Source organism: Panthera pardus, unplaced genomic scaffold (assembly GCF_024362965.1).
Source record: "Panthera pardus isolate Hobbes unplaced genomic scaffold, ASM2436296v1 HiC_scaffold_13, whole genome shotgun sequence".
NCBI lineage: Eukaryota > Metazoa > Chordata > Mammalia > Carnivora > Felidae > Panthera > Panthera pardus.
The window spans coordinates 164,252,942-164,278,583 of record NW_026526688.1 but is presented as its reverse complement, the minus strand read 5'-3'; the positions used below and the strand labels follow the sequence as shown (position 1 = coordinate 164,278,583).

General features: G+C 38.2%; 1 protein-coding gene across 2 annotated transcripts in view; it reads left to right on the top strand.

The window, feature by feature from the left end:
• The first annotated feature begins 572 nt into the window (after window positions 1-572).
• Window positions 573-25,642, top strand: part of SLAIN2 (SLAIN motif family member 2) — a 72,547-nt gene continuing 47,477 nt past the window's right edge. Inside the window, exon 1 of one of the 2 annotated variants that reach the window (XM_019412578.2) lies at window positions 573-1,236. In XM_019412578.2, coding sequence (XP_019268123.1) covers window positions 848-1,236 — 389 coding nt within the window. In that variant the 5' untranslated portion in view covers window positions 573-847. The remainder of the gene's footprint in view (window positions 1,237-25,642) is intronic. The other variant, XM_019412586.2, reaches the window with a different exon arrangement.

The window sequence follows — 25,642 nt, the reverse complement described above, 5'->3', positions numbered from 1 at the left end:
GGATTCTGTTTTCTCATTTTCAGAGGAAGAAACAGGTCACCGATGGACCCTGAGGCTCCTGCCAGCCCCGACAATCTCCTATTTCAAGCAGGCATCGAATAAATATTTGCTGAACAAACAGACAAAATAAACTCTCTGTCCAAGGGGCCCGGCCAAGCGCCCACCAGAGAGCCAGCCAGGACACAGGTCACATTCGGGCGCTGGTTCCACACGCCAGTGTTTGGGGGTGGAGAGCACACCACACTCCCCATCCAAGACCAACAGGCACAGCTGAGTGCGAGTGTGAGTTTGCGATCTTAGCTCCTCCCGCAGTCAAGTCCTTATTACTCCGCTCCGGCCTCGGCCAGCTTATCTCTCCTCCCGGGCCCCGCCTGCCGCCGGAATCGCTCGCCCCAGCCAGCTCCGCGGCTTCCCACCTCCACCGGCTCCCGCCACGCCCCTTCCGGCCGAGGCCCCGCCCACCGGCTTCGCCCACGGCCCCGCCCCTCCGCGAGCGCGGCGCGCGGTCCTCTCAGCGCTCGCCGGCGGCCGCGTCCACCCCCGACGCTCTGAGGTCACCGACGGGGCCGGGCTGCGGGGGGCGGAGGGACGGAGGGAAGATGGCAGCCGAGGCCGGATATTGGCGCCGCCTCCCCCAATCCTGGAGCCGGCGCAGATGAGGCGGCTCGGCTGGGGCCAGCGGCGCTTCGGAACCGGAGCTGGGGGGACCCTGGCGGTGGGGCCTGGCCCTGCTGTATGCCGGCGCCTCGGCTAGAGTGAGCGGCGGCGGCGACGCCTCTTTCCCCCCGGCCCTCTCCCCGGCGCTGAGTCTGAGCGGGTGGCAGGCGGCACAGGCGGCGGGGCCGGGATGGAGGACGTTAACTCCAACGTGAATGCGGACCAGGAGGTGCGGAAGCTGCAGGAGCTGGTGAAGAAGCTGGAGAAGCAGAACGAACAGCTGAGGAGCCGCTCGGGGGCCGTGCAGGGCGTCGGCTCCCTCGGGCCCGGCAGCCCGGTTCGGGCCGGCGCGTCCACTCCCTCCTCCGGCACGGCGTCCCCTCGGGGCTTCCCCTTGGGCCTCAACGCCAAGTCGGGCAGCGGGGTCGGGTCGGGCCCGAGGCGGACGAGTAGCGAGGAGCTGCGGGACGCCACCTCCTTGCTGGCCGCGGGCGAGGGCGGCTTGCTGGACGAGGTGGAGCCGCTGCGGCCCGAGGAGCTGGAGCGCCTGTCAGGCTGGGAGGAGGAGGAGGAGAGCTGGTGAGCGCGGGCCGCCTGGCCGGGGCTGGGCGGGGACGGGCCCGGGGGCGGAGAGCGTCTTCCGCGGGTAGCCCTGGTGAGACACCTCGCTTTGTGTAGCGGGATCCGCTCTCGGACGGGGACTCGTGCTTTGCTTGCTTTGGCTGCGGAGAGGTCGACTGGAGTTGGGGGGATTCGAGGCGTGCTGGAGGAACAGGATTTGTAGCTGGTTGTCCCCCTGGCTTGTGCACTCTCTGGGTTCTGGACCCCGTTGCGGGGTCTGTGGTTTGGCACGGCCCGGGAAGGGCTGCTCGCCGTGGGAGGAGTCGGGGGGTGGGAAACCGCTTTGTAAGGAAGGGATCTCGCTTTGTGTGAAATACTGGCTTTCGGAAGGTGGCCTGAGCATTTTGGATGTCGGGAAGGGGTCTGTTCGATGAGGTATCGCCGGACGCGGGGTGGGGGTGGGGAGGGCAGACCGAAGCGGTCTAAGCGCGGTGGTCAGTGTTTGGGACCGCTGGGAGATGGGTACGTTTCTGGCGGCGACGGGGAGACCATGTGAATCAGCACTCCCCTTTGGGTAGCGGGGTAAAGCTTGCTTTGTGTGAAGAGGGCAGAGGATGGTACTGCTTTGTGTGGAAAGTCAAGGGGTGGAACAAGAGCCCGGCTCCTATTTTTTAAACAAGAATTGGGGCTGGCAGTTTTCGGAGCTGGGAGGTGACAGTTACCACATCCCTCCTTAATTTTCCATGTCATCCTCGGAGCCGAGAAAAGGAGCCCTATTTAAAAATCTAAACCGAAGCTGTATTCTCACAAGCCACTTCTTGGTAGGATTGTGACCCACACCATAATATCACATAAATAGAAAGGACATCGGAGGCGTTCTCCCTCATTTTTTATTGCAACCCCATAAAGATGTCTATAAGAAATTCTTTTCTTAATTTAAAGTTTTGATGTGTAGCTACAATGTCTCAACTCGGTTGAAATTGAAACTTGTAACTCAGTGAAGTGGAAATTCTTCATGGACTCTGATATTGCAGGGGTGCAACTTTACAGTTACTTAGTTAAGAGCTTTGCTTGGATTCAGGCCCTGGCTCTGCCACACTAGCTGTATGACCTTGGGCAAGTTAACTCTGAGCCTCACTTTCTTCCTCTGTTTGATGGAGAAAAGAATAGTGCTTATTTCTGCGGAGTGGTGAAGATTACATGAGCTAATCCGGGTATACTTTTAGCACTGGGTCTGGCATACAGTAAACTCTCCAAAACTATTACTGTTGAGCCTAGTTATTTAAGTCACAAAGTATTCAGTGAGCTCTTAAGGATTTGTGGGAAAGTCTGAAGATTCTTAATATGTTGATCCCTGTTCATTAAGGCAGTTACAGTCTTGGAGCCAAGTTTTATGCAGCTGAACAAACTAGGAGATAAACAGTGAGTTGCAAAAAACAAAAACAAAAACAAAACAAAACAAAAAAAAAAACAAAACAAAACGAGAGGAGCAGAAATACTGAGAATGCCCAGAAATTGGGAAAAAATAATGGTTCAAAGTAGTTGAGGAAAACTTTGGAGCCTGGGGTGGGGAAAGAGTGGGAAGGGCCTTTTATGCTCTGACAACTGCTAGAGCAGAGTCAGATATTTGTAACTCCCAATTAGGAAGGTTTGAATTACAGAGAAACTCTTGAATATACGATATCAAGCCATTATCTTATTTCCAAGTAATACCAAATATTATTAGAACTGATTATGGTAGTGACAGTTTTTCATATTAGCGTGAGATCATGCCCTCCCAAAGGAATTCTGGGTGTGTGTACACTTTAAAAGAATCCAGAATCATCTATCCTCACTTGCCTCTTCCAAGTGATGATGATAATGATGCTCTTAATAATGAGGGTTAGCTGCACTCATGAGCCCATTTTAGATTATGTATTATTAGAACATTGACTCCTCTTGGAGAAGCTGAATATGTACTCTGCTACTTTGCTTTCTGAGCACAGACTTTGTTCAGGTAAAGCAAGACATCTTAAATACTATGGCAGACTTTTCTTTTGACCAGATAGTTCCTTACTGTTTTAATCCTGGCAACGTACCTTGATCCTATCCTTTTTCTGAAAAGATTTGTGTGAACTGAAAGTTTTATAAGTTGTACTTAAAGTGCTTTAGAGTATGTTTTTGGAGTATAAGTGGTAAGGGGGCAGGTGTTAGTGGCAGGGGGAGGAAGATTCAAAGAATCGAGAGTCTTTTCTTAGCAAACTGGAAATCTGCTTTCTGTAACTTATACCCATTGTACCTTCTTTTCCATCTAGAGGAATGTTTTCCCTCTTTCATAAAATGCTAGTTATGAAAGTGTTAATAGATACTGTGTGAAAAAATAATGGTGGGTCTAAGGTCAAATATATGTGGGGGAAGAAAGTTTAACAAAAAGAGGCTTCTTTAATATTGGACTTGTTTGATACACTGATGTATATTGAATATAGTACATTTCTAAGTGGTAAATGTTTTTTGAGCTCCCAAGGAACACAATTAGAAAACAGTGCTTCAGAGCAGTGACTTTCAGAGACATTTTTTTTTTTTGGACCCACCTTCATGATAAAGAAAAACATTTTATATCATAGACTAGTACATGTATATATGAATAATTGAAACAAAAGTTTCACAGAACTGTAGTTTTGTGGCAAACTCTAATATTTTCTATTCTATTCTGTTTCTTTAGGGGAAAAATGCTAGTTACAACCCATTAAGCTGATTTTGTGACCCATTAATTAATGAATTAATGGGTTGTTTCTCAGTTTGGAAAGCACTGTTCTAGAACAGATTGGAAAAGTCTAGAGAAGGGAACTAACATCATTGTACATCACAGTGTATCAGGCTATGCCAGGTAGCTTAAAAACATTTTTACATTTAATTTTCATCCATTTGTGAGGTAAGTATCATTTTCTAGGTAAGGAAATGTGGTCTTCCTAAGCATCAAATAACACACAGTTTTAATGTTGGAGTTGGGATTTGAATCCAGGACTTTATGACATCAAAGCCTATGCTGTTCCCATTGTATTTTGCATTTTCTAAGTATAATACCTTTTCCACATGAATGGCCCCTTAAAATATTTGAAGACCGCTATCATGATCTGGCTGACCTCTTCTACCCACCACACACTGAGCATTCTCCTCTCTTCTGTGGAGCAAAACAATCCCAATTTATTTTATTATTCCTAAGGTAATATCATTCTCTGATCCTTCAACCATGATCATTTTTCTCTTAATGAATTCTAGTTGCTCATTGTCATCAAACATGTTACTCAGAGTTGTACTCAGCATTTTATTTTATTTGAAGATTTTATTTTTTAAAGTACTCTCTACACCCGATGTGGGGCTTGAACTCACAACCCTGAGCTCAAAAGTCACATGCTCTACTGACTGAGCCAGCTAGGCTCCCCTGTACTCAGTATTTTAGACGATATCTGACCAGACAGTGTGGTGGATACACCTTGCTTGAGCTAAATGCTATTGTTTTGAAACCAAATATTTCATTAACAGTTTTGGTTTCTGTTATTTATGGTTAATATGAGCCAGTAGTGTCGATTGCACTCAGTATCTTTTATATACAAGTTGTTAAAGTAAATCTCCCTAACCCTGTTTTTGTGTAATGATTTTTTTTTTTTTTTTTTTTTTTTTTGGTATTTGTGTGTGTGTCTGTGTGTGTATACATTAGGCTTTTATATTTAAATTAGGCTTTTATATTTCATTTGTTAATCTTGATTTAGGCATTTATTACTTTGTCATTTTCATATTTGGTAGGCATATCTACGTGGTCCTCAAGTTGTTGATAAAAATGTTAAAATGACAGAATAAAGGGCTCTGAAAAGTGCAGCTCAGCTAGAATCCCTTCAGATTAACATCAGTCCATTAATCAACACACATTGTGGTTGTTCGATAACTGTTAGTGTCACTTGTTATTATCAAGCCCATACGCCATTTTGTATGGATATCATGAAACATTTTGCCAAATTGCTTGCTGTAATTAAGTTATACTATGCCTACAGGGTTCTTACCTGCACTGAAGTAAACATATGAACATAGAAATTACATTTTATTTGGTTTGAATTGTCCGTGGTGAATCCTCTGGCTTTTTCCTTTTCTAACTTTACAAACATTTTGTTTAATTCAGTTTTAAATTTTGCAAGGAATTAGTTTGGCCTGGAACTTCTTTTTTTTTTTTTTTTTTTTTCAATTTTTAATGTTTATTTTTGAGAGAGAGACAGAGCTCAAGCAGAGGAGGGGCAGAGGTAGAGATGGAGACACAGAATCCAAAGCAGGCTTCAGGCTCTGAGCTGTCAGCACAGAGCCCAACATGGGCCTCAAGCCCATGAGCCATGAGATCATGACCTGGGCCAAAGTTGGATGCCTAACCAACTGAGCCACCCAAGCACCCCAGTCTGGAATTTCTAAACCTACTTATTTTTGTCTTTAGAAATTATCATATTTCCTCTTATCCACACTTTGACCCTGACATGTTATTTTTGTTTTCCCTGACATGTCGTTTTATTTTTATTTTTACTTATTTTTAAAGTTTATTTATTTATTTTGAGACAGAGAGTACAAGTTGGGGAGGGGCAGAGAGAGAGGAGAGAGGAGAGAGGAGAGAGGAGAGGAGAGGAGAGGAGAGGAGAGGAGAGGAGAGGAGAGAGAGAGAGAGAGAGAGAGAGAGAGAATGAATCTCAAGCAGCCTCTGCACCATCAGCATGGAGCCCAATGCAGGGCTCACACCCATGAACCGCGAGATCGTGACCTGAGCCAAAGTCAGATGCTTAACCTACTGAGCCACCCAGGCACTGTCCCCCCCCCCCCCCCATTTTTTTATTTTTTAACTTGTACGTCTTTTGAGACAGAGACTGAAAGAGTGCAAGTGCATGGGTATGCAGGAGGGGCAGAGAGAGAGAGAGAGAGAGAAAGAATCTTAAGCAGGCACTGTGCTGACAGCGCAGAACCCAGTGTGGGACTCTATCATGAGATCATGACCAGAGCTGAAATCAAGAGTCAGAGATGCTTAACTAACTGAGCCATCCAGACACCCTGACATGTTATTTTAGATTGATATATTTTGAATCAGTAATAATTCAATGACAGAATTTCAGTTCTTTTACATTATTTAGAGGGGTAGGCCTAAACCTTTTTCAAGCTACATTCTGGCTTACACTCTGACTTACTGTCTACCACCCTGCCTCATTTGAAAATTCAGTTTCCTTTGAACAATGTTTATTCAGATTGTGCATTTGAACCAAGTATTGGCAGAAAAACAGAAGGTAAAGAAGAATCTTTCTGCCCACTCTTTGTCGTGTAGTAGCATTGCATATTTTGCTCTTGTATTATAGGCTATCTCTTTTTTAATATTAATGTTCTCGATATACTTTTTATTCTCCATAAGTATTTGTTGACTATAATTCACATACAATAAAACTTTCCCTTATAAAGTGTGTAATTTGGTGACTTTTTTAGTATATTCACAAAGTTGTGCAGCTGCCACCACTCTCTAATTCCAGAACATTTTCATTAGTACCTTCCTCCCCTAAAAAAAACAAAACAAAAACAAAAAAAACTCTCCAAACCCATGATCAGTCACTTCCCATATCCCCCTCAACCCAGCTCCACTTACATACTTTCTGTGTCTATGGGATTTTCTATTCTGGTCATTTCATATAAATGAAATTATGTAATATGTAGCAGTATGTATGTATGGTTTCTTTCATTTAACATGTTTTCTTTTTTTTTTTTTTTTTTAATTTTTTTTTTTTCAACATTTTTTATTTATTTTTGGGACAGAGAGAGACAGAGCATGAACGGGGGAGGGTCAGAGAGAGAGGGAGACACAGAATCGGAAACAGGCTCCAGGCTCCGAGCCATCAGCCCAGAGCCTGACGCGGGGCTCGAACTCACGGACCGCGAGATCGTGACCTGGCTGAAGTCGGACGCTTAACCGACTGCGCCACCCAGGCGCCCCTCATTTAACATGTTTTCAAGGTTCATGTTGTAACATGTATCAGAACATTTCCCTTTTTTTTTCCATTCCTTTTTATGTCTGAATAATATTACCACATGTTGTTTATCCATTCATCAGTTGATGAGAATTTGAGTTGTTTCCACTTTTTGGTATTTATGAAAAGTGTTGCTGTGACCAATTTTTTTAATGTTTTAGGGGGAGGGAGAGAGCAAGCAGGGGAGGGATGAGAGGGAGACACAGACTCTGAAGCAGGTCCAGACTCTGAGCTGACAGCACAGAGCCCGACATGGGGCTCGAACCCACAAACTGCAAGATCATGACCTGAGCCAAAGTTGGAAGCTTAACCGACTGAGCCATCCAGGTGCCCTTGACCAAATTTTTATATGGACATGTTTTCATTTTTTCTTGAGTATATACCTAGGAGTAGAATTACGAGGTCAAATGATAACTCCATGTTTAACTTTTTGAGTAACTGCCAGCCTGTTTTCCATGGCTGTACCATTTTACATTTCCATCATCAGTACACAAGAGTTCCAATTTTGCCACATTCTCTCCAACACTTGTTATTGTCTGTCTGTCTTTTTTGTTATATAGCCATTCTACTAGTATCTCATTGTGGTTCTGATTTGCGTTTCCCTAATGACTAATGGCATTGAGCATCTTTTCATCTATTTATTGGCCATTTGGCTATCTTTGGAGATGTCTATTCAAACCATTTACCCATTTTCTAATTGGGTGACTTGTTTTTATATTACGTTGTAAGAATTCTTTAAATATACTGGATACTAATCCTTCATGAGATACATGATTTGCAAATATTTTCTTTCATTCTATGTTGTTTTTTTTTTACTTTCTTGATGGAGTCCTTTGAAGGATAAAGTTTTTAATGTCGTGAAGTCTTATTTATTCTTTTGTTGCTTGTGCTTTTGATGTCATGTCAAAACTGTGCCTAATCCAAGATTACAAGATTTTTCTTAAAATTTTACTTCTTACATTTATGTCTTTAATACATTTTTTAAATTGTGGTAAAATATACATAATATCAAATTTACCATGTTAAGTATTTTTAAGTGTATAGTTCAGTGACATTAAGTACATTTGTATTGTTGTGCAACCATCACCACCATCCATCTCTAGAACTTTTTGTCTTCCCAAAGTGGAATTAAATACTAATTAAACAGTAACTCCCCTTCCCTCCCCAGCCCCTGACAACCCTTCTTTCTTTCTCAATGAATTTGACTATTCTTTGTAACTAATACATGTGGAATCATACAATATTTGTGCTTTTGTGACTGTTTTATTTCACTTACCACAATGTCTTCAAGATTCATTTGTTGTAGAATGCCTCAGAATTTTCTTCCTTTGGGGGAGGGAACATGTCTCTAAAGCTTTATTTAATCTTATAATCCCCAATGGGCAAAAGAAAACAATACTTCCCAAACCTGAGCTTGTGTGATTATTTTCATATTTAAATATGGAGTTTACGTATATGCTATTTTGGGGGACAAAAACCAAAACAAAACCATAAAAGTCAGCCTTCAAACAATTTCCAGGCATCTAGTTCATTATTGTCAACCACATTCACATTGTTGTGCAACAGATCCACAGAATTCTTCCATCCTACATGACTGAAACTACACCCACAGAACAAAAACTCCTTACCTCCCCCAGCTCCTGGCAACCACCATCTTTGTTTCTATGAGTTTAGATGCCTCATAAGTTGAATCATGTCCTCAAGTTTCATTCATGTTGTAGCATGTGATGTGATTTCCTTTTTTTTAAGACTGAATAATATTCTATTGTATGTACCATATTTTCTTTATCCATTCATCTCTCGATGGATATTTGGATCGCCTCCACCTCTTGGCTATTGTGAATAACCCTGCTATGAATATGAGTGCACAAATATCTGCTCAAGTCCTTGCTTTCACTTCTTTTGGGTATATACCCAGAAGTGGAATTGCTGGATCAAATGGTAATTCTGTGTTTAATTTTTTGAGGAGTCACTATACTGTTTTCCATAGTAGCTGCACCATTTTACATTCTGATGAGCATAACAAAAGGATTCCAGTTTTTCTGCTTCCTTGCCAACATTTGCTTTGATCCATTTTGAGTTTTTAAATAGTGGGAGGTAGGGGTCCAACTTCATTCTTTTTTTGTCATTGTACTGTTTGAAGACTTTCCTGTCCCCATTATATTGTCGAAATCAGTTGTCCATAAATGCATGGATTTATTTCTGAACTCTCAGTTCTTTTGGTCTTTGTCCTTATGCCAGTACCAGACAGTAGTGATTACTGTAGCTTTTTAATAAGTTTTGAAGTTGGAAAGTGTGAGCCTTACAATTTTGTTCCTTTTCAAGATTGTTTTGGCTATTCAGGGTCTCCTGTATTTCCATATGAACTTTAGGATCAACTTATACATTTCAAAAAACAGCTGCAATTTTGACGGATTATATTGAGTCTATAGATGAATTTGTAGAACAGTGTGTAGATTAATCTGTTTTGAGATTTTAACAGTGTTTATTCTTTCAATCCATGGGCATTGGATGTCTTTCCACTCACTTAGGTCTTTAATTTCTTTCAACTTATGTTTTGTAATTTTCAGGTTTTCGGTCTTGCATTTATCCTATTTTATTCCTAGTTATTTTATTCTTCTTGATGCCGTTGTAGATGGAATTGTTTTTCTTCATTTCATTTTTGGATTGTTCATTGCTACCGTATAGAAATATCATTGATTTATTTATTTTTATTGATGGCATTGTATTCTGCAGATTGCTGAAGTAATTTATTAGCTGTAATTGTGTGTGTGTGTGTGTGTGTGTGTGTGTGTGTATTTCTTAGGATTTTTTATATATAAGATCACATCATCTGCTAATAGAGATAACTTTACTACCTCTTTTCCAATCTGAGTGCTGTTTGTATTCTTGCTTAATTGCCCTGACTAGAACATCCAGTGTAATGTTGGATACAGGAGGTGAAAGTGGACATTTTTCAATGTGATTTTTTAAGTTGTTTATTTATTTTGAGAGTGAGCAGGGGAGGGGGAGAGAGAGAATCCCAGGCGGTTTCCATGCTGTCAGCACAGAGACCCACGTGGAGCTTGACTTCACAAACCATGAGATCATGACCTGAGCCAAAATCAAGGGTCAGATGCTTAACCATCTGAGCCACCCAGGCACCCCCTTCAATGTGACTTTTGTTGCTCTTTTTAAAAATGTTTATTTATTTTGAGAGCAAGAGAGCACGCATACATGCGTGTGTATGCAAATGGGATGGGAGGGGCAGAGAGAGAAGAGAGAGAGAATCCCAAGCTGATGAGCAGGCTCCATGAGCGCAGAGCTGGATGCAGGGCTCAATCCCACAAACCATGAGATCATGACCTGGGCTGAAATCAAGAGTTGGACACCTAGCCACCTGAGCCATCCAGGTTCCCCTTGCTCTTTTATTTTTAATTATAGCTAACAGTTATTTATTGCATTAACATGTGACAGATACTATGTTAAGCACCTTATATTTTATCTTTCCTAATAATCCAATATGGTCTGACTGTTATTATTAGCCCCCATTTTAAAGATTGGGAAATTAAAACTTAAATAATTTGCTTATAGTCACTCAAGTATATGGCTGAGAGAAAGGATTGGAACTCAGTCTGACTCTGTATTTAAAAATTTTCAATCCTTACCCAGTTGTGATTGTCTATATTTTTATGTTATTTTTAATAGATTTATACTGTTATTTAGTTTGGGGTATTACATGTCCTCCCCACTCTGTCTTTTGATCATTTGTCTTTAATAGCTTGAGCTCTGTATACATTTTTAATTTCTTTATATAAGAACCTCTTTTTATACTCATTATTCTAGTGCTGAATTGGCCTTTGGAGCTCTTCGGAGTCAGATGACATAGTAGCTAAGAGTTATGACTCAAACTAGATAGCCTGAGTTGAAATCCCTGCTCCCCGTCTTCTTAGCTGTGGGACCTTGAGCAAGTCACTTACTCTTTGTGCATGAACCTCTTAATTTTTTCCAAAATAGAGATAATTATTATAGCAACCATATAGAATTTAATGTAATGTATGTAAAATGTGAAGAACAGTTCCTGGGACAACTTAAAGAAATAAATGTTAGTTTTCATCATTGTCCTCTTCCTCCTCATTGCTTGTTTTATTATTTTAGTTTCAGATTTGCCTGTCTTTGCATTGAACTTTAAAAAAACAACTTTTTATTTTGGAAAATTTCAAACATGTAGAAAAATAGAGTGAAGAGTAAAATGAACCTCAGCTTATCCATCTTTAACACTTACCAACTCATGGCATTCTTGTTTCATCTATGCCACTCAAACCTCAGCATCCTGGACTATTTTGAAGCAGATTCCATCCAGACACCATATTATTCAATTACTAAATATTTCAATAGAAGATAAGGACTTGTTTAAGCATAAGCACAATACTACTTTCGCTCTCATTAGAAATAATTCTTTGGCATCATCAGATGTGCACTGAATGTTTTTAGATCAAATTTTCTAAAAATTAGTTTGTATATCTATGTTTAGAATTTTCTTTTTATTCTATTATAAATTCTAAAATGAGATGTTCTCTTTTTTCAAGCATTTTGGTCATTTTCATATCCAGTTAATTTATTGGTGATGGTCAGGACAGATAACAGTTCTTATTTCTTTCCCAGCTTTTTGAGAAATTAAATTATTGAGGCAAATCAAGAATTTCTTAGGTTTTCTGCTGTGTTCAGGTTGAAGTTTTCAGCAGATGTGTAAATACCTGAAGTGGTCCCAAATCTTTTTTTCTTTGTAGTAGAATTGAAATTTGTTTCAAGTAACATTCATATCTTCCCGTAACCTTTTGGCCTATAATCAATTCCCATAATATCATCCCTATTTTTACATGGACAGTTAGTTAACATTTTTATTTATTTTTATTAGAGAGTGTGCAAGTGGGGGAGGGGGGCAGAGGGAGAGAGAGACAGAATCTTAAGCAGGCTCCATGCTAAGCATGGAGGCCCTGATGTGGGCCTTGATCCCACAACCCTGGGATCATTATCTGAGCCAAAATCAAGAGTCAGACTCTCAACTGACTGAGCCATCCAGGTGCTCCTATTTAACATTTTTATTTAATTATAGTTTTAGCATTCCTGTGCTTTAATTCCATGTACCTGTACCTCTTAGGCTCCCACATTTTTATAAAACAAAATAATTTCACTCTAATTCGCCATAAATCCACATTTTCTTCATTAAATTTACTTAGAGTGGTATACCTTTATTGAGGAAAGAAACAGCCATGGGTCTCAAAGAAAGGAGCCTTTACTAATGGTCTTTATTAGAATTTTTAAAGGGCCTCAAATAAAAGAATGAACAAGTACATGTAATATATAAAAATCTTTATTATTTTAAATGTTTATTGTTGGAGCACCTGGGTGGCTCAGTTGGTTGAGCATCCAGCTTTGGCTCAGGTCATGATCTCATGGTTCATGAGTTCAAGCCCCACGTCAGGCTTTGGGCTGATAGTGCCAAGCCTGTTTCAGATTCTCTGTTTCCCTCTATCTCTGCCCTTCCCCCACTCACACGTACCCTTATGTGCACTCTCTTACTCTCTTAAAAAACATTAAAAAAAATTTTTTTTAATATTGTTGAGGAGGAGAGTTAGGAACTACTTTTCCAGCTCTTCAAGTTTCTTAAGATTATTTTCTCCATCCCTACTGTGAATTTTGCTAATTGAAAAGGAATTTATATGTAGGCGAAAGAGGAGTGTAGGTGTGAAATACTTTCTAAAATAAGTTTTAGAGTTTTTATTTACCTACTCTGCTGCACTTCTGTAGATGATCGTTTAATATTGCATATGTATTCATAGTGACTGCATTACCTATTCACTACTTGTTAGTTAAAATTAGTTCTTGGTATCTAGAAGTTTGTCATTATATTATTTTCTCCCTTTTTTCTTTACTTTGAGAATTCTTTTATTATTGACATAAACCCCCTGCATCTGTAGTGGAGAGAACAGATTGAGAATAGAGATGTTAGGGAAAATTGATAAAGTTGCCAGGCTCTTTGCAGGGCCCGTAGGAACTTTGTAGAACATATAATCATAGAAAATGAAATTAAAATGGACTTTGAAATCAGGTGGTCTTGCCTCTTGTTTTTAAGCTGTTTAATATTCAAACTGGTGGAGGCAAATAGCTATTTCTTCTTAAAAATGTTTGCGATTGGAAATTGAATAAGTTCTTCATATCCTGTTAAATCCATTTTACTTTAAATCAATTTTCCCTCAAGTTTTTGAAGACATTTTAAACTCAGACTGACCTCTCATCAATAAATTGTATTGATGAACTTCCCTAACTTCTAGATAGTAGGTGGTTTTTACTTCCTATATTTTTTTTCTCATAGTCCTTCACATCTAAGAATGAACCTTATTACATGACCTCTTTGTTTTATGTATGCTTTTCATGGGGGAGACCATTGGTACAATTTGTAATTTCATATGATAAGTCTAGGTTAATAAGGTGGTTTAGTTTGTATAATTATTACTTATCTAAATAGTTTGGCAGTTATTTGCTGATTAACATCCTGAAGTTAGTTTTCTAGACATCTAAATACCATGAAGAGGTTAAAGTAATGCAGCTCGTGTGTGTTTTAAATGAATTAAGAAGTTATGCATAGTGATTTTCCAGTGATACTAATGTGACTGATCTTTTTTTTTTCTTCCAAAAGTTTATTCATTTATTTTGAGAGAAAAAGCGTGAGTTGGGGAGGGAGCCAAGAGAGCATCCCACACAAGCTCTGAGCTGCCTGCACAGAACCCGATTCCGGTCTCAATCGGACTAAGCATGAGGTCATGACCTGAGCCAAAATCAATAGTTGGACACTTACCTGACTGACCCACCCAGGCTTCCCTAGTTTTTTTTTTTTATTAATAGAACAAATACTTAGAGTCCCATATATGAACAGCACAGTGTTGGGAACACTGAGAGACAAGATAATGCAGGTTCTTACTTTCTTAAAAAATGGAGTTTGGCCAAGAAGGGCCAAATAATTGGTAAAATATGTTGCAGTCACTATTGTTGAATTATGTTCTGCATACAAAGTATTGTATAAGGCATTTTATGCATGGCAAATCATTTAATCTGTACAATTTTGAGTTATCTCCATTTTTTATTGTGGTAAAATGTACAAAATAAAAAATTTACCATTTTAACCATTTTTAAGTGTACAATTCAGTGGCATATACATTGTTATGCAATCATCACCACCATCCATCTCCGGAAGTTTTTATCTTTCCACATTGACATTCTGTAGAAACAGTAACTTCCCATTTCCCTATTCTCTGTGCCCCTTGGCAACTACCATTCAACCTTCCATGTCCATGAATTTGACTACCCTAGGTACCTCATATAAGTGAAATCCTATGGTATTTGCCCTTTTCTGTCTGGCTTATTTAATTCAAAGTTCCATCTATGTTGTAGGATGTGTCATGTAACATTTTGCACATAAAACAGTTAAAGTCACATAGCTAATATAATGAATTGCGATTCATGCTAAGCCTGAAAATCATGTCTAGTGAGAAACATTTTATCTTGGCTTATTTAACCTACAGGTATTTAGCTTTGGGAAGAGAATGATTTTTAAACATTTTTAGAATGTTTTTGAAGGACTGTAATGAGTATTATTAGATTTACTCTGTATAACTCTGGAGATCATTACTAGAACAATAGGTGTAAGAGGCAGGCAAATTTTTGTTTAATGTAAGGTAGAATTTTCAAATAGAGCTGTTTTTAGATGGTACAGGCTGTCTTTAAAAAGTGTAGCGCCCTTCAGGGGCACCTGGCCGGCTCAGTCGGTGGAGCATGAGACTCTTGATCCCAGGGTTGTGAATCTGAGCCCCACACTGAGGATAAAGATTACATTTAATAAAAATCTTTAAAAAACAACAACAAAAAAAAACATAAATAACCTTCAACGGCAAAGACTGCTGAATGGTCCTGTGACAAAGGATGTTACAAAGAGGTAAAAATTGGTTGAATTATGTTACTTCTAAGTGTTCTTTTAACTCTGTTTCTGTGATTAAAATATTGCAATCTCTTTGGGAGCATAAGATACCTTTAAGACAAAGTGCTAAGTTTAAATGTGGGAGAGATCTTTAGCAATGGAAGCATCATAGATTTCCCCCCCCCCCCCAAATCTGTGGTACATTTCTCTGAATATCCTCAGTAATGGAAGAATCTTTTCCTCTTGAGGGTAGGTATGAGTTTTGAAAGCGGTCAAAAGTCATTATTATGCTAGTGAATAAAAATGGGTTCGCAAGGTATTTGAAGTCCTCAGCAATCCAATTCCAGTTCACCTTTTCCCCATATTTACTTACTGTTGCCAGCAAACTTTATGGACATTCATGCTTGGTGGCATGCTCTGATGTTCATTCTACAGCAGAGCACCTTTTTCTTTCCTTTGTGAAATTCTGAATATCCTGCTTGGTTTACATCCTCTTCAGCGTTACCTGTTTATATATCCTTTTTAGAGCATATGTAACACAACAGCCTTGTACTTTGGTCTCTCTAGTCTAGGTTGTGAGCAGTTTAAGGAGAAGGACTGTATCATATTCATCTTCATGGGCCTGAACAGGCTCTCAGTACCTTGTGTGTAGTAAGAGTTCAGTTACATTAAATTAAATTGAATCAATCTGATTGTCAGTGATGTTAGATTGAAGTGCGGTGCAGCTGTAAAATAATAAGACCAAATTTCTTGGCTGACTCTCATGACCCCTATGCCAGTTTCAGACACATTCTGAATACTGGCAGTATTGAATCCGTACTCTTCCATGATAAACTAAAGAAGGAAGTGCTGTCTAGATACAGTGTCTGTTGTTAAAAATCATTTTTAAAATTAATCAAAATAGTGGTGTCTCTTTGTTAGGATAACAGCACCTTGTTTTAAACTTGTTTGTACTTGTCATTTCTAAATTTCCTCTTACGAACACAAAATGCTTTTATAATTTAAAAAATCCTATTTATAAGATTTAAGTCAGTTTCATTACTTTGTGGTCACATAGGTAGGGATCATAATATAATATGATACATTGAAAAGCCATTGATGCTTTTCTTATTACTTAATGGTAGTAAGATTATATATCAATGATGAAGAAATCTTGGTTCCAATAAGTTTATTTTTGTTTTTTAATGTTGATTTATTTTGAGAGTTGTGGGGAGGGACAAAGAGAGGGAAGGAAAGCGAGAACCCGAAGCAGGCTCTATACCATCATCACAGAGCCTGGTGTGGGGAATGCTGGGCTCGATCTCATAAACCCTAAGATCAAGACCTGAGCTGAAATCAAGAGTCAGACACTTACCAACTGAGCCTTCCAGGCACCCCAGTTCCAGTAAATGTAGACATGTGTTTTTGATAGAACTGGAGCCCAAGTCAGCTGATGTGTATGATTTTATCAACTACTCTTGTTTTTAACTTTGCATTTTAAAAATGAAATTACCTGAGTGTAAATATTAATGTCTGCCAGATTTACCTTTAAATAAAGTATGTAATCTGTTTTTGTTGAGATGTGATTCTTTTTTATTGTCCAGGAATATCAGATAACCCCAAAGCTGTGTGTAGCTCACATCTTGCGAGCCTTCTGGTTAAAGAAATCATATGCCAAACTTCCAGGGAAACTGGTACTGATGCCCTTGTGGCTCAAAAGGGCTTCTTCCCTTTTCCCTCCACTTACCAAGGCTCTTGCCTCCTTGCCCTTTTGCTAGGGACATTTCTAGAACTGTATCTGTAAACTAATTTTGACTTTTTTTTTTTAATAAGTGACTTAATGTAAATAGATTGAGTTACGATAATAATATACTGTTCCTTATGGTAAGGAGTCATACTAGCCAAGGCACACTGCATGTTGACTGTTGTGCTAGTTTAGTAGCAAAAATGAACATGTAAAAAGTATGTAAGTTTTAAGACTTTAGGCAATATAAGTTCTTATTTTGCCTGTTCCATTTACTCAAAATCACATCCTCTGGGGTCTTTCATTTAGAAATCTAAATTATGGAGGAAATGGACACCTTTAGGAACAAACTAGCTTATTTAAGAGAAAGGTTTTTAAAAACTAGGCCTTTAAACTAGGTGTGGCTCAAAAAAATGCAAAACATACAGTTTGCTTTGACTTTGAAAAGGCTCAAATGCTGGAATCAAGGTGAAATTTCTTAAAAGTGTTAAAGGACTATAGGTAGGAAAAGAAAAAGTGACTGTATCTCCTTGAAATGTGAAAAATATTAAGAACAAGATAATACCATAATACCAGATTTGAAATTTGTGAACATATTTGGAAAGATAAGGTAAAGAGGGAGATAGTGCTTAGTTAAAAATTAGAGGTTTAGAATTCATGAGGATGAATCAAACCATATCCTACTTCTGTAGTTTACTAGAAGGAAACCCCTCCCACACACAGCCCTCCATTCTAGAGCTTTTGCTGTTTCTCTGTGAGAGAGTGAAAAAGCACCCATTTTCTGTGGCTGTAAAGGGTTATTTTGTTTGAATTGAAAGGTATGAGTAAGGAGCTGGGGTGGGCCAGGCTAAGTTTGTAAGTGGACTCTAAGTCTGATAACATTGAGGAATGGAATTTAACAGATGTTATTGAGTTAGTGAGGAAGTTTTAAGTATGTATTTAGTGCCTAATTATTACTGTATTTTGTAAATATAATGCAGTTAGAATGTTTGTCTTTATTAATATTAGAAAGAATTTAGTAACTTCAGGATGTGAATATCTTTTGAGTAGGCCTGCTAATTTCCTCTCTGAGCGGGAGATAATGGGTCTTGTGTTGACTTGTCATAGTAAAATTCTTGTTTGCCACTGGTTATTCTTAGCTAGGGCTGCTCTGGAGAGGATTAAAAAACAAAAAACAAAAAAAAATTGATGAATCCTAGAAACCTGAGTCTAGAGGTTTGGAACTTGACAAGCAGACATTATAGGTAGGCCTCAATGGTTTAGAGCAAATGAATGAGAGAGGCTAGCAAACAGCACTATGTATAATCTAGTCTTGTCCTAATTCATCTTTGAATTCCTGTCTAACACCATGCCTGGCCACTGATGGCCGCTACATTAATATTTGATTAAATGACAAGGTGGAAGTTAATACTAAGCCTTCAAGGTACTTACAGTTTAGCTTGGAGACAGAATGAACTTGGAATTTGGTTCTCTGTGAAACCAACAATGAGAGTTCATAGAAGAAAGGCTTATTATGGCCTTGAATGTGACAGCTGGGACATAGGATTTAGGTACAGGTGGAAGGGTATTTCTTGCTATTCTGTCAGAATCAAAAAGTGCAGGGAAAAGGATGAATGCTATATTTGAGTAGGATAAAGAGAAAGCCTGTGAAGATACTTCAGTGAAGTTTGTTGGGGAACAAGTGAGAAATAAAGTTGAATCATTGGGCTAGAGACCATGTTGTGGGCGTCCCGTGAAATGTAGGAGGAGATTTTTTTGAGTGTTGGAATATTCTTAGCAAAATGGTGTTTCAGAAAGATTAGTACAGAGATAGTATATAGGTGGGAACAGAAGACACAGCTATGCTTAAGGGCTAGAAAACTAAGCCTCTGAGTTTTCTCAACCTCTTGTGCCCAGAAGCACATGGTAAAAACTTAATACTTCAAACCAAAGTATTGAGTCGAGTGATATTCTTTCCATTTCATCCCAACTATTTATAACTTCATAAAAATCACCATATCAAACCAAATGATTAAAGATCAGATTTGTTCCTTTTATAAGATATCTACATTGTTTAAAAATAGTATTTTGGTCTAACTAGCTTTCTTCTATGAGGATATTGACATTTTGGGCCAGATAATTCTTTGTTGTGGAGGCTGTCCTGTGCGTTGTAGGGTTTAGCAGACAAAAATGCCTCCAGACATTGCCACATGTCTCCTGGGGCAAAATCACCCCAAGTATTGCCTTACAGCATACTTGTGATAGTGTCAACTTAACCAGGAATATTTAGTGCAGTATTGCAGGAGTAAGTATTTCATTCTGATAACTGTGTTCCGTTTACATTTCTAAATCATAAAATAGTAATGTTTGAAATTTAACAAAACTAAATTGTACAAACCTGGACACTTTGAGAGTCAAGGGAGTGCTGGGATGCCAGAACAACAGGCTTGAGGACTTCCCTGTACAAAGTGGATAAACGATCACCCTTCCAGTTAATCACCAAATATACATTGTATACTTACTATGAGTAGAGTACTGTGTTAAGATGATAAGAAGTAGGGATTAGAACTGTGGTTGTTGGAAAGCCTCATAAAAGAGGCAAGTCTTGAATTGGTCTTTAAGTAAGGCTGAGATTAGATAAGGAAAATGGAAAAAAAATTCTGCACCCTCCCCAGCCCCCATAGTAAAAAGAACTATGAACAAAGACATCTGTGGTTTAACTGTCCAAGATAATGAAGTGAACATTTATTTGGCCAGTTTGGCTGGACAGGAGTGTTTTGTTTTGTTTTGTTTTACTCTTATTTATTTTTTTTTACTGGAGTATATGGGAGAGAAGATCAGAGGATGTAGTTTTGGATCAGATAAAAGGATCTTGAAAATTAAGCTGGGGGGGGGCGCCTGGGTGGCTCAGTCGGTTAAGCGGCCGACTTCGGCTCAGGTCATGATCTCACGGTTTGTGGGTTCGAGCCCCGCATCGGGCTCTGTGCTGACAGCTCAGAGCCTGGAGCCTGTTTCAGATTCTGTGTCTCCCTCTCTCTGACCCTCCCCCGTTCATGCTCTGTCTCTCTCTCTGTCTCAAAAATAAATAAACGTTAAAAAAAAAAAAAATTAAAAAAAAAAAAGAAAATTAAGCTGGGGACTCTAGCCGATGAGGACGTTTTTTGAGCTGCGAAACAATGTTATACTGATCTGTATTTTAGCTAAATGGTAGTGGGTAGAGGATAGCTTGGGAAGTCTAGTAGGTATGGGGAAACCACTTGAGACTATTATAATTGTTCATGTTGGGTGAGATGAGGGTTTAGGCTTGGGTGAAGTTAGTGGAAATGAAAAGGAAGGGATGGATTTTAGGGGCATTAATGAATGGATAGGAAGTGTTGATTGAACACATTGAATACGGGGAGAGAGAAAATAGTCAAGGTTAGCATAAAATTTTTCATTCGTTGACTGTTGCCGTTTTATGTTTGTTTGGAGGTATTTGATTTTGGGGGATGTTATAGTTAACCTCCGGAGCTCGATGACACCCATGAAAAAAATTAGGACTAGAATTGTTTGAAATTGAAAATGATATATGTCCAAAGAATGATAGTTGGTTATGATGAAACATAAGACTTCTTCAAATTAAAAAAGTATCCAGTAAATATAGAATAAAATAGTAGGAACAAATTTATAGTTGTATCCTCTGAGATGGCAGTTGATAGAATAATAAAAATCCTGTGATGTAGAAAATGTGTGAAGAAAGAGAAGAGCTCAGTTTTTACACTTGTAACATGTATTTTCAGACCCTTGTGTCATGACTTCTAGCTTTGGTAGTTAAACTTTAGTAAGTGATACGGGAAAAACTGATGGGAAAAGAAGAAAGTTAAGGGACCGGAGAATAAGTTAAATTTATCCTCTTAAAGACCCTGGGATAATTTGATTACTGCCACTTGGGAGAGATCCTGATTAATTGTTGTGGGTATTTTGAAAGGAACAAATGAGGTGGAATGGACATAAATTGAAATAGAAAGAATTTAGTTCTGCCCCTCCAACAACTGGAGTTACTGAGTGGTACAGTCAAGAATAACTATAGATTCTGTGTATAATTTTTCAAGAAAAAGTGCATTCTTTTTATGCACTTATTATGGATTCTTTATAATTATTTCCTTCATTTCATTCTGCAATATCAAATTCCTTTTTTACTGTGTGCCAGACAGGTTTCTTTGAGGTTGAAGGTAGAGCATAAGAGTTGATGGGAAGTATTATTCCTGCCCTTGAGGTGCTTGGAGTCTCATATGAAAGACAGTTATATAATTATATATAAATTGTATAGACACACAACTACAAATGTTAATAATGGAGGACTAGATTGGGTTTTCTTTCTAGGACAATGCCAGTTCTAAAAACACTGTCCCTCTTGCTTCTCAAAAGTATTTTATGCATTCTAACCATTTCGATATACAGTATATGTCAGGAATTCTCACATACCCACTCTTACCTTTCTTTTTATATAACTCCAAAGAAAAAGAAAAGAGAATGTCTGAGCTGGTCCTAATATTAACTTTAGTTCTATGAACAGAGTACAGTGTACCCTTCTCTCTTACCTCTACTCTGGCATGTAACATAAGAATATTGCCAAGTTTTCTGTAGCACTTCAGTTACCTGTAATTTTAGGCTAACCCAGTGTTGACGATAAACACATATATTTAAATACAAATATTTAAACATATATGTATCTAAATACATGTATTTAGATTCCTCCTATTCTTCGTATTTTCACAAAGTGGTAAAATATTTTAATTTCATAATTTAAGAAACTAAGTTTAGAACCTTTAAGAGCACTGCAAATAGAAAATTCTGATAGAACAGTTGTTTAGTCTTTATTGTATTAATAAACCTGTGTTTCCAGTTTTTTGTGGATTCTAACTTTATGCTCTCATACCTTTTCTCAGATATTTGTGCAGAAACTTTCTTAAGAAAAATATATTAATTTAAAATTTTTTAACATTTATTTATTTTGAGAGAGTGAGAGCGAGCATGAGTGGGAGCACAGAGAGAGGGGGGAGAGATCTGAAGCAGGCTCTGCGATAACAGCAGACAGCCCGATGGAGGGCTCGAATTTGTAAACTCTGAGATCATGACCTGAGCTGAAATCAAGAGTTGGACACTTAGATGATCGAGCCACCCAAGCACCCCTATTAATTTTTAAAACCAAACCTTAATGGACAAACTGCTAAAAGTCATTAGAGTATGCATTATTATCTGGGATTTGAAGGGTATGTCATTGGCTAAAAGTTACGACTTGTTAGCCGTAAGTTGTATGGCTTCTACAGATAAAATTACTGTTTAAGGCATTTCACCAATAAAGTTAGCTATTAACAAGCAAGGTGCTCCAAAAGAATACATGTTGGGGTGCCTGGGTGGCTCAGTCACTTAAGCATCTGACTCTTGGTTTCAGCTCAGGTCACGATCTCATGGTTGGTGAGTTCGAGCCCCCACATCAGGCTCTCTGCTGTCAGCACGGAGCCCACTTCAGATCCTCTTCCCCCCCCCCCCCCCCACTGTCCCTCTCTGGCATTCTCTCTCTTTCTTTCAAAATACATAAATAAAAGTTAAAAAAAATGTACATGTTTTTTACATATACATGTAACCTACGTATCTGTATGTAAATATGTATAAACCTATAACCATGTATGTTCTCTGTGGACTAAAAAATACTATGAGTAGTAATTGTTATCTATGTATGTGATGGTGGCTGAAAATCTATGTTTAGTCAGTATGCATAAGGATTGTCTTGCTTTACAGCTATTGTCAAAATTTGCACAGTCTGGTGGTATAGTTTGAGACTCCCAGCCTTCCTGATGTCTTTTGTCAAAAACAAAACAAAAAAAACCCCAAAAACCAAACAATTCAATTTTTGATTGCGGCACTCTAGGTTGGTCCCACTGTAACTATTGTTCCCAGCAGTATGTGGCTATGCCTCAACAGTAGAAGATTGTCTTTTTAAAGAGGTAATTTCCAGCCTCACTTTTGTAGAATTCCAGGGAATATCAAAATTCTTTTCATTTTCTTAAAAAAACTCTTGCCATACTGGAATGATAATCAAGAGGTTTGTGAAATGAAAATGGAAACGTAGAGTATCACTGTCTAAAACTTTAGAATCCACTACTTTAAAGCTTTTCTTCATTCTTTTCTGTTTGCTTGCTCTGCTTTGTGTTTTGGTAATCATGTTGTATTCTGCTGTCATACCTTCTGTTTATATATGTATCCTACCCTGCAGCTAATGTCACTTCAGTGCTTGTAAACTGCTGTAAGAATTTCTTAATGAATTTGCCTTGCTAATAATTACCATTATTATTAGTAATACTGATGACAGTCCTCTGAAAACCAGAAGAGTATTTTATATTTCTTCATATAAATGTAGTATATATGCCTGCAAGTCAGCTAATGGACTAAATATAATAGTTAATGGCATAATTAATCTAAAATTTCAAAAAGTCCCTTATTACATATATGAAATGAAGATTTCTTCAGTTGAGTTGTGATTTTTTTTATTGTAATAGTGGGATCGATTACAACTTTATACTTTATGGTTGGTAGGGCTTAGGAAAAGAGAACAGGGAACAGCAGGAACCATTAGAATGACTACTATGTTGAAGTCTTTTTTTTTTTTTTTTTCTTCTTTGTTAAGTAAATTCTACCCCCTAATGTGGGTTGAACTCAGGACCCTGAGATCAAGTGTTCCATGCTCTACTGACTGAGCCAGCCAGGGGCCTCCTTAGGCACTAAAGCATAATACTTAAGAGAGTAGGTTCTGGAGTAATCCTAGTTTTGTCACTTAATAACTATGTCACTTTGGACATTTATATCTCTGTCATTTATCTCATTGTGCCTTGGTGACCTTATCTGTATAATGGGGATTCTGATAGCACCTATTCATGGCTTTGTTGTGAAGATTGAGTTAGTATATTTATTTTTATTTTTTTTAATTTTATTTTTTTAAATTTACATCCAAATTAGCATATAGTGCAACAATGACTTCAGGAGTAGATTCTTTAGTACCCCTTACCCATTTAGCCTGTCCCCCCTCCCACAACCCCTCCAGTAATCCTCAGTTTGATCTCCATATTTATGAGTCTCTTCTGTTTTGTCCCCCCTCCCTGTTTTTATATGATTTTTGTTTCCCTTCCCTTATGTTCATCTGTTTTGCCTCTTAAAGTCCTCATGTGAGTGAAGTCATATGATTTTTGTCTATCTCTGACTAATTTCACTTAGCATAATACCCTCCAGTTCCATCCACGTAGTTGCAAATAGTAAGATTTCATTTCTTTTTGATTGCTGAGTAATACTCCATTGTGTGTGTGTGTGTGTGTGTGTGTGTGTATACACCACATCTTCTTTATCCATTCATCCATCGATGGACTTTTGGGCTCTTTCCATACTTTGGCTATTGTTGATAGTACGGCTATAAACATGGGGGTGCATGTGTCCCTTTGAAACAGCACACCTGTATCCCATGGATAAATGCCTAGTAGTGCAATTGCTGGGTCGTAGGGTAGTTCTATTTTTAATTTTTTGAGGAACCTCCATACTGTTTTCCAGAGTGGCTGCACCAGCTTACATTCCCAGAGTTAGTATATTTAAAATATTGAAATCATTCCTGGCATGTAATAAACATTTAGTAAAATACAAATAATAATAATAGCACTTATTATTGCCTTACTGATTGAGAAAGCTTAGTAAATCTTTATAAAGCAATGTATCCTAAGAGTTTAGAATTACTAAATTATTTTTAGTTGTGGGTAAAACCAAAGATACTTCTATTAATGAAAGTTTTACAAAATCATAAAATTATAAAAATAGAAACAAAATTACAATCTCAGAATAGTCACCCTGATCTTACTTTGGTATGTTTCCTTTATCTTTTTTTCATATACATTTTTTAATATTGTAATCATGGTTGTTTTATTCAGTCTTCATTCAGATGCAAGTATTTGGCCGTCTCTAAATGTCAGTCACTGTGCCAGGGATTGTGCATTGAAACTGTGAAGACAGGCTCTGTTTTTTTGTTTTTTGGGTTTTTTGTTTTTGTTTTTTGTCTTGAATATGCCATAATAAATAGAGAAGTTTGGTTTTGAGGTATTAAAATCTGATTATTTTTCTTGGCCTGTAGAAAGTTGACTAATTATTAAAGACATAGATTTCAGTAATAATTTTAATATAATTTTATTTTTACCTTAAAATTAAATCTTTGTTGTTCTTAGCTTCACTACTTTGCTTTTAGCTAACTACAGTATGAAAAGTGATTACTGTGGTTACCATAAATTCAGCAAAGTAAACTCCAGTTTCCCTTCCTATCATTTAATTAACTCCAGTTTCCCTTCCTATCATTTAATTATATGTCTATTATACATTCATTGGAAAGTCAGGAGAGACATATTCCAAACTGCAAATAATTTGAGGGGATAGAATTGGTAGGGGGAGGAGGGTTGTTATCACTCCTTACATTTATACATTCTTATATTACTGAAAGTTGTTACATCTTTTAAAAAATAATAAAGTTGCATTCTTAGTTGTTCTTATCATCAGTCATATTATACAGGCATGTGTGGCATATGGGCCAAAATGTGCGTTATTACTGTCAGTTTCATAATATTAATATTCTTATATTCCTACTAGTTCTCTCAGTATTTAACAATATACATAAATTATATTTAATGATTTTTAATTCTTCTGTAATGATCTAAGGGAAAAAGTAATATCTCGAGGGCCAAT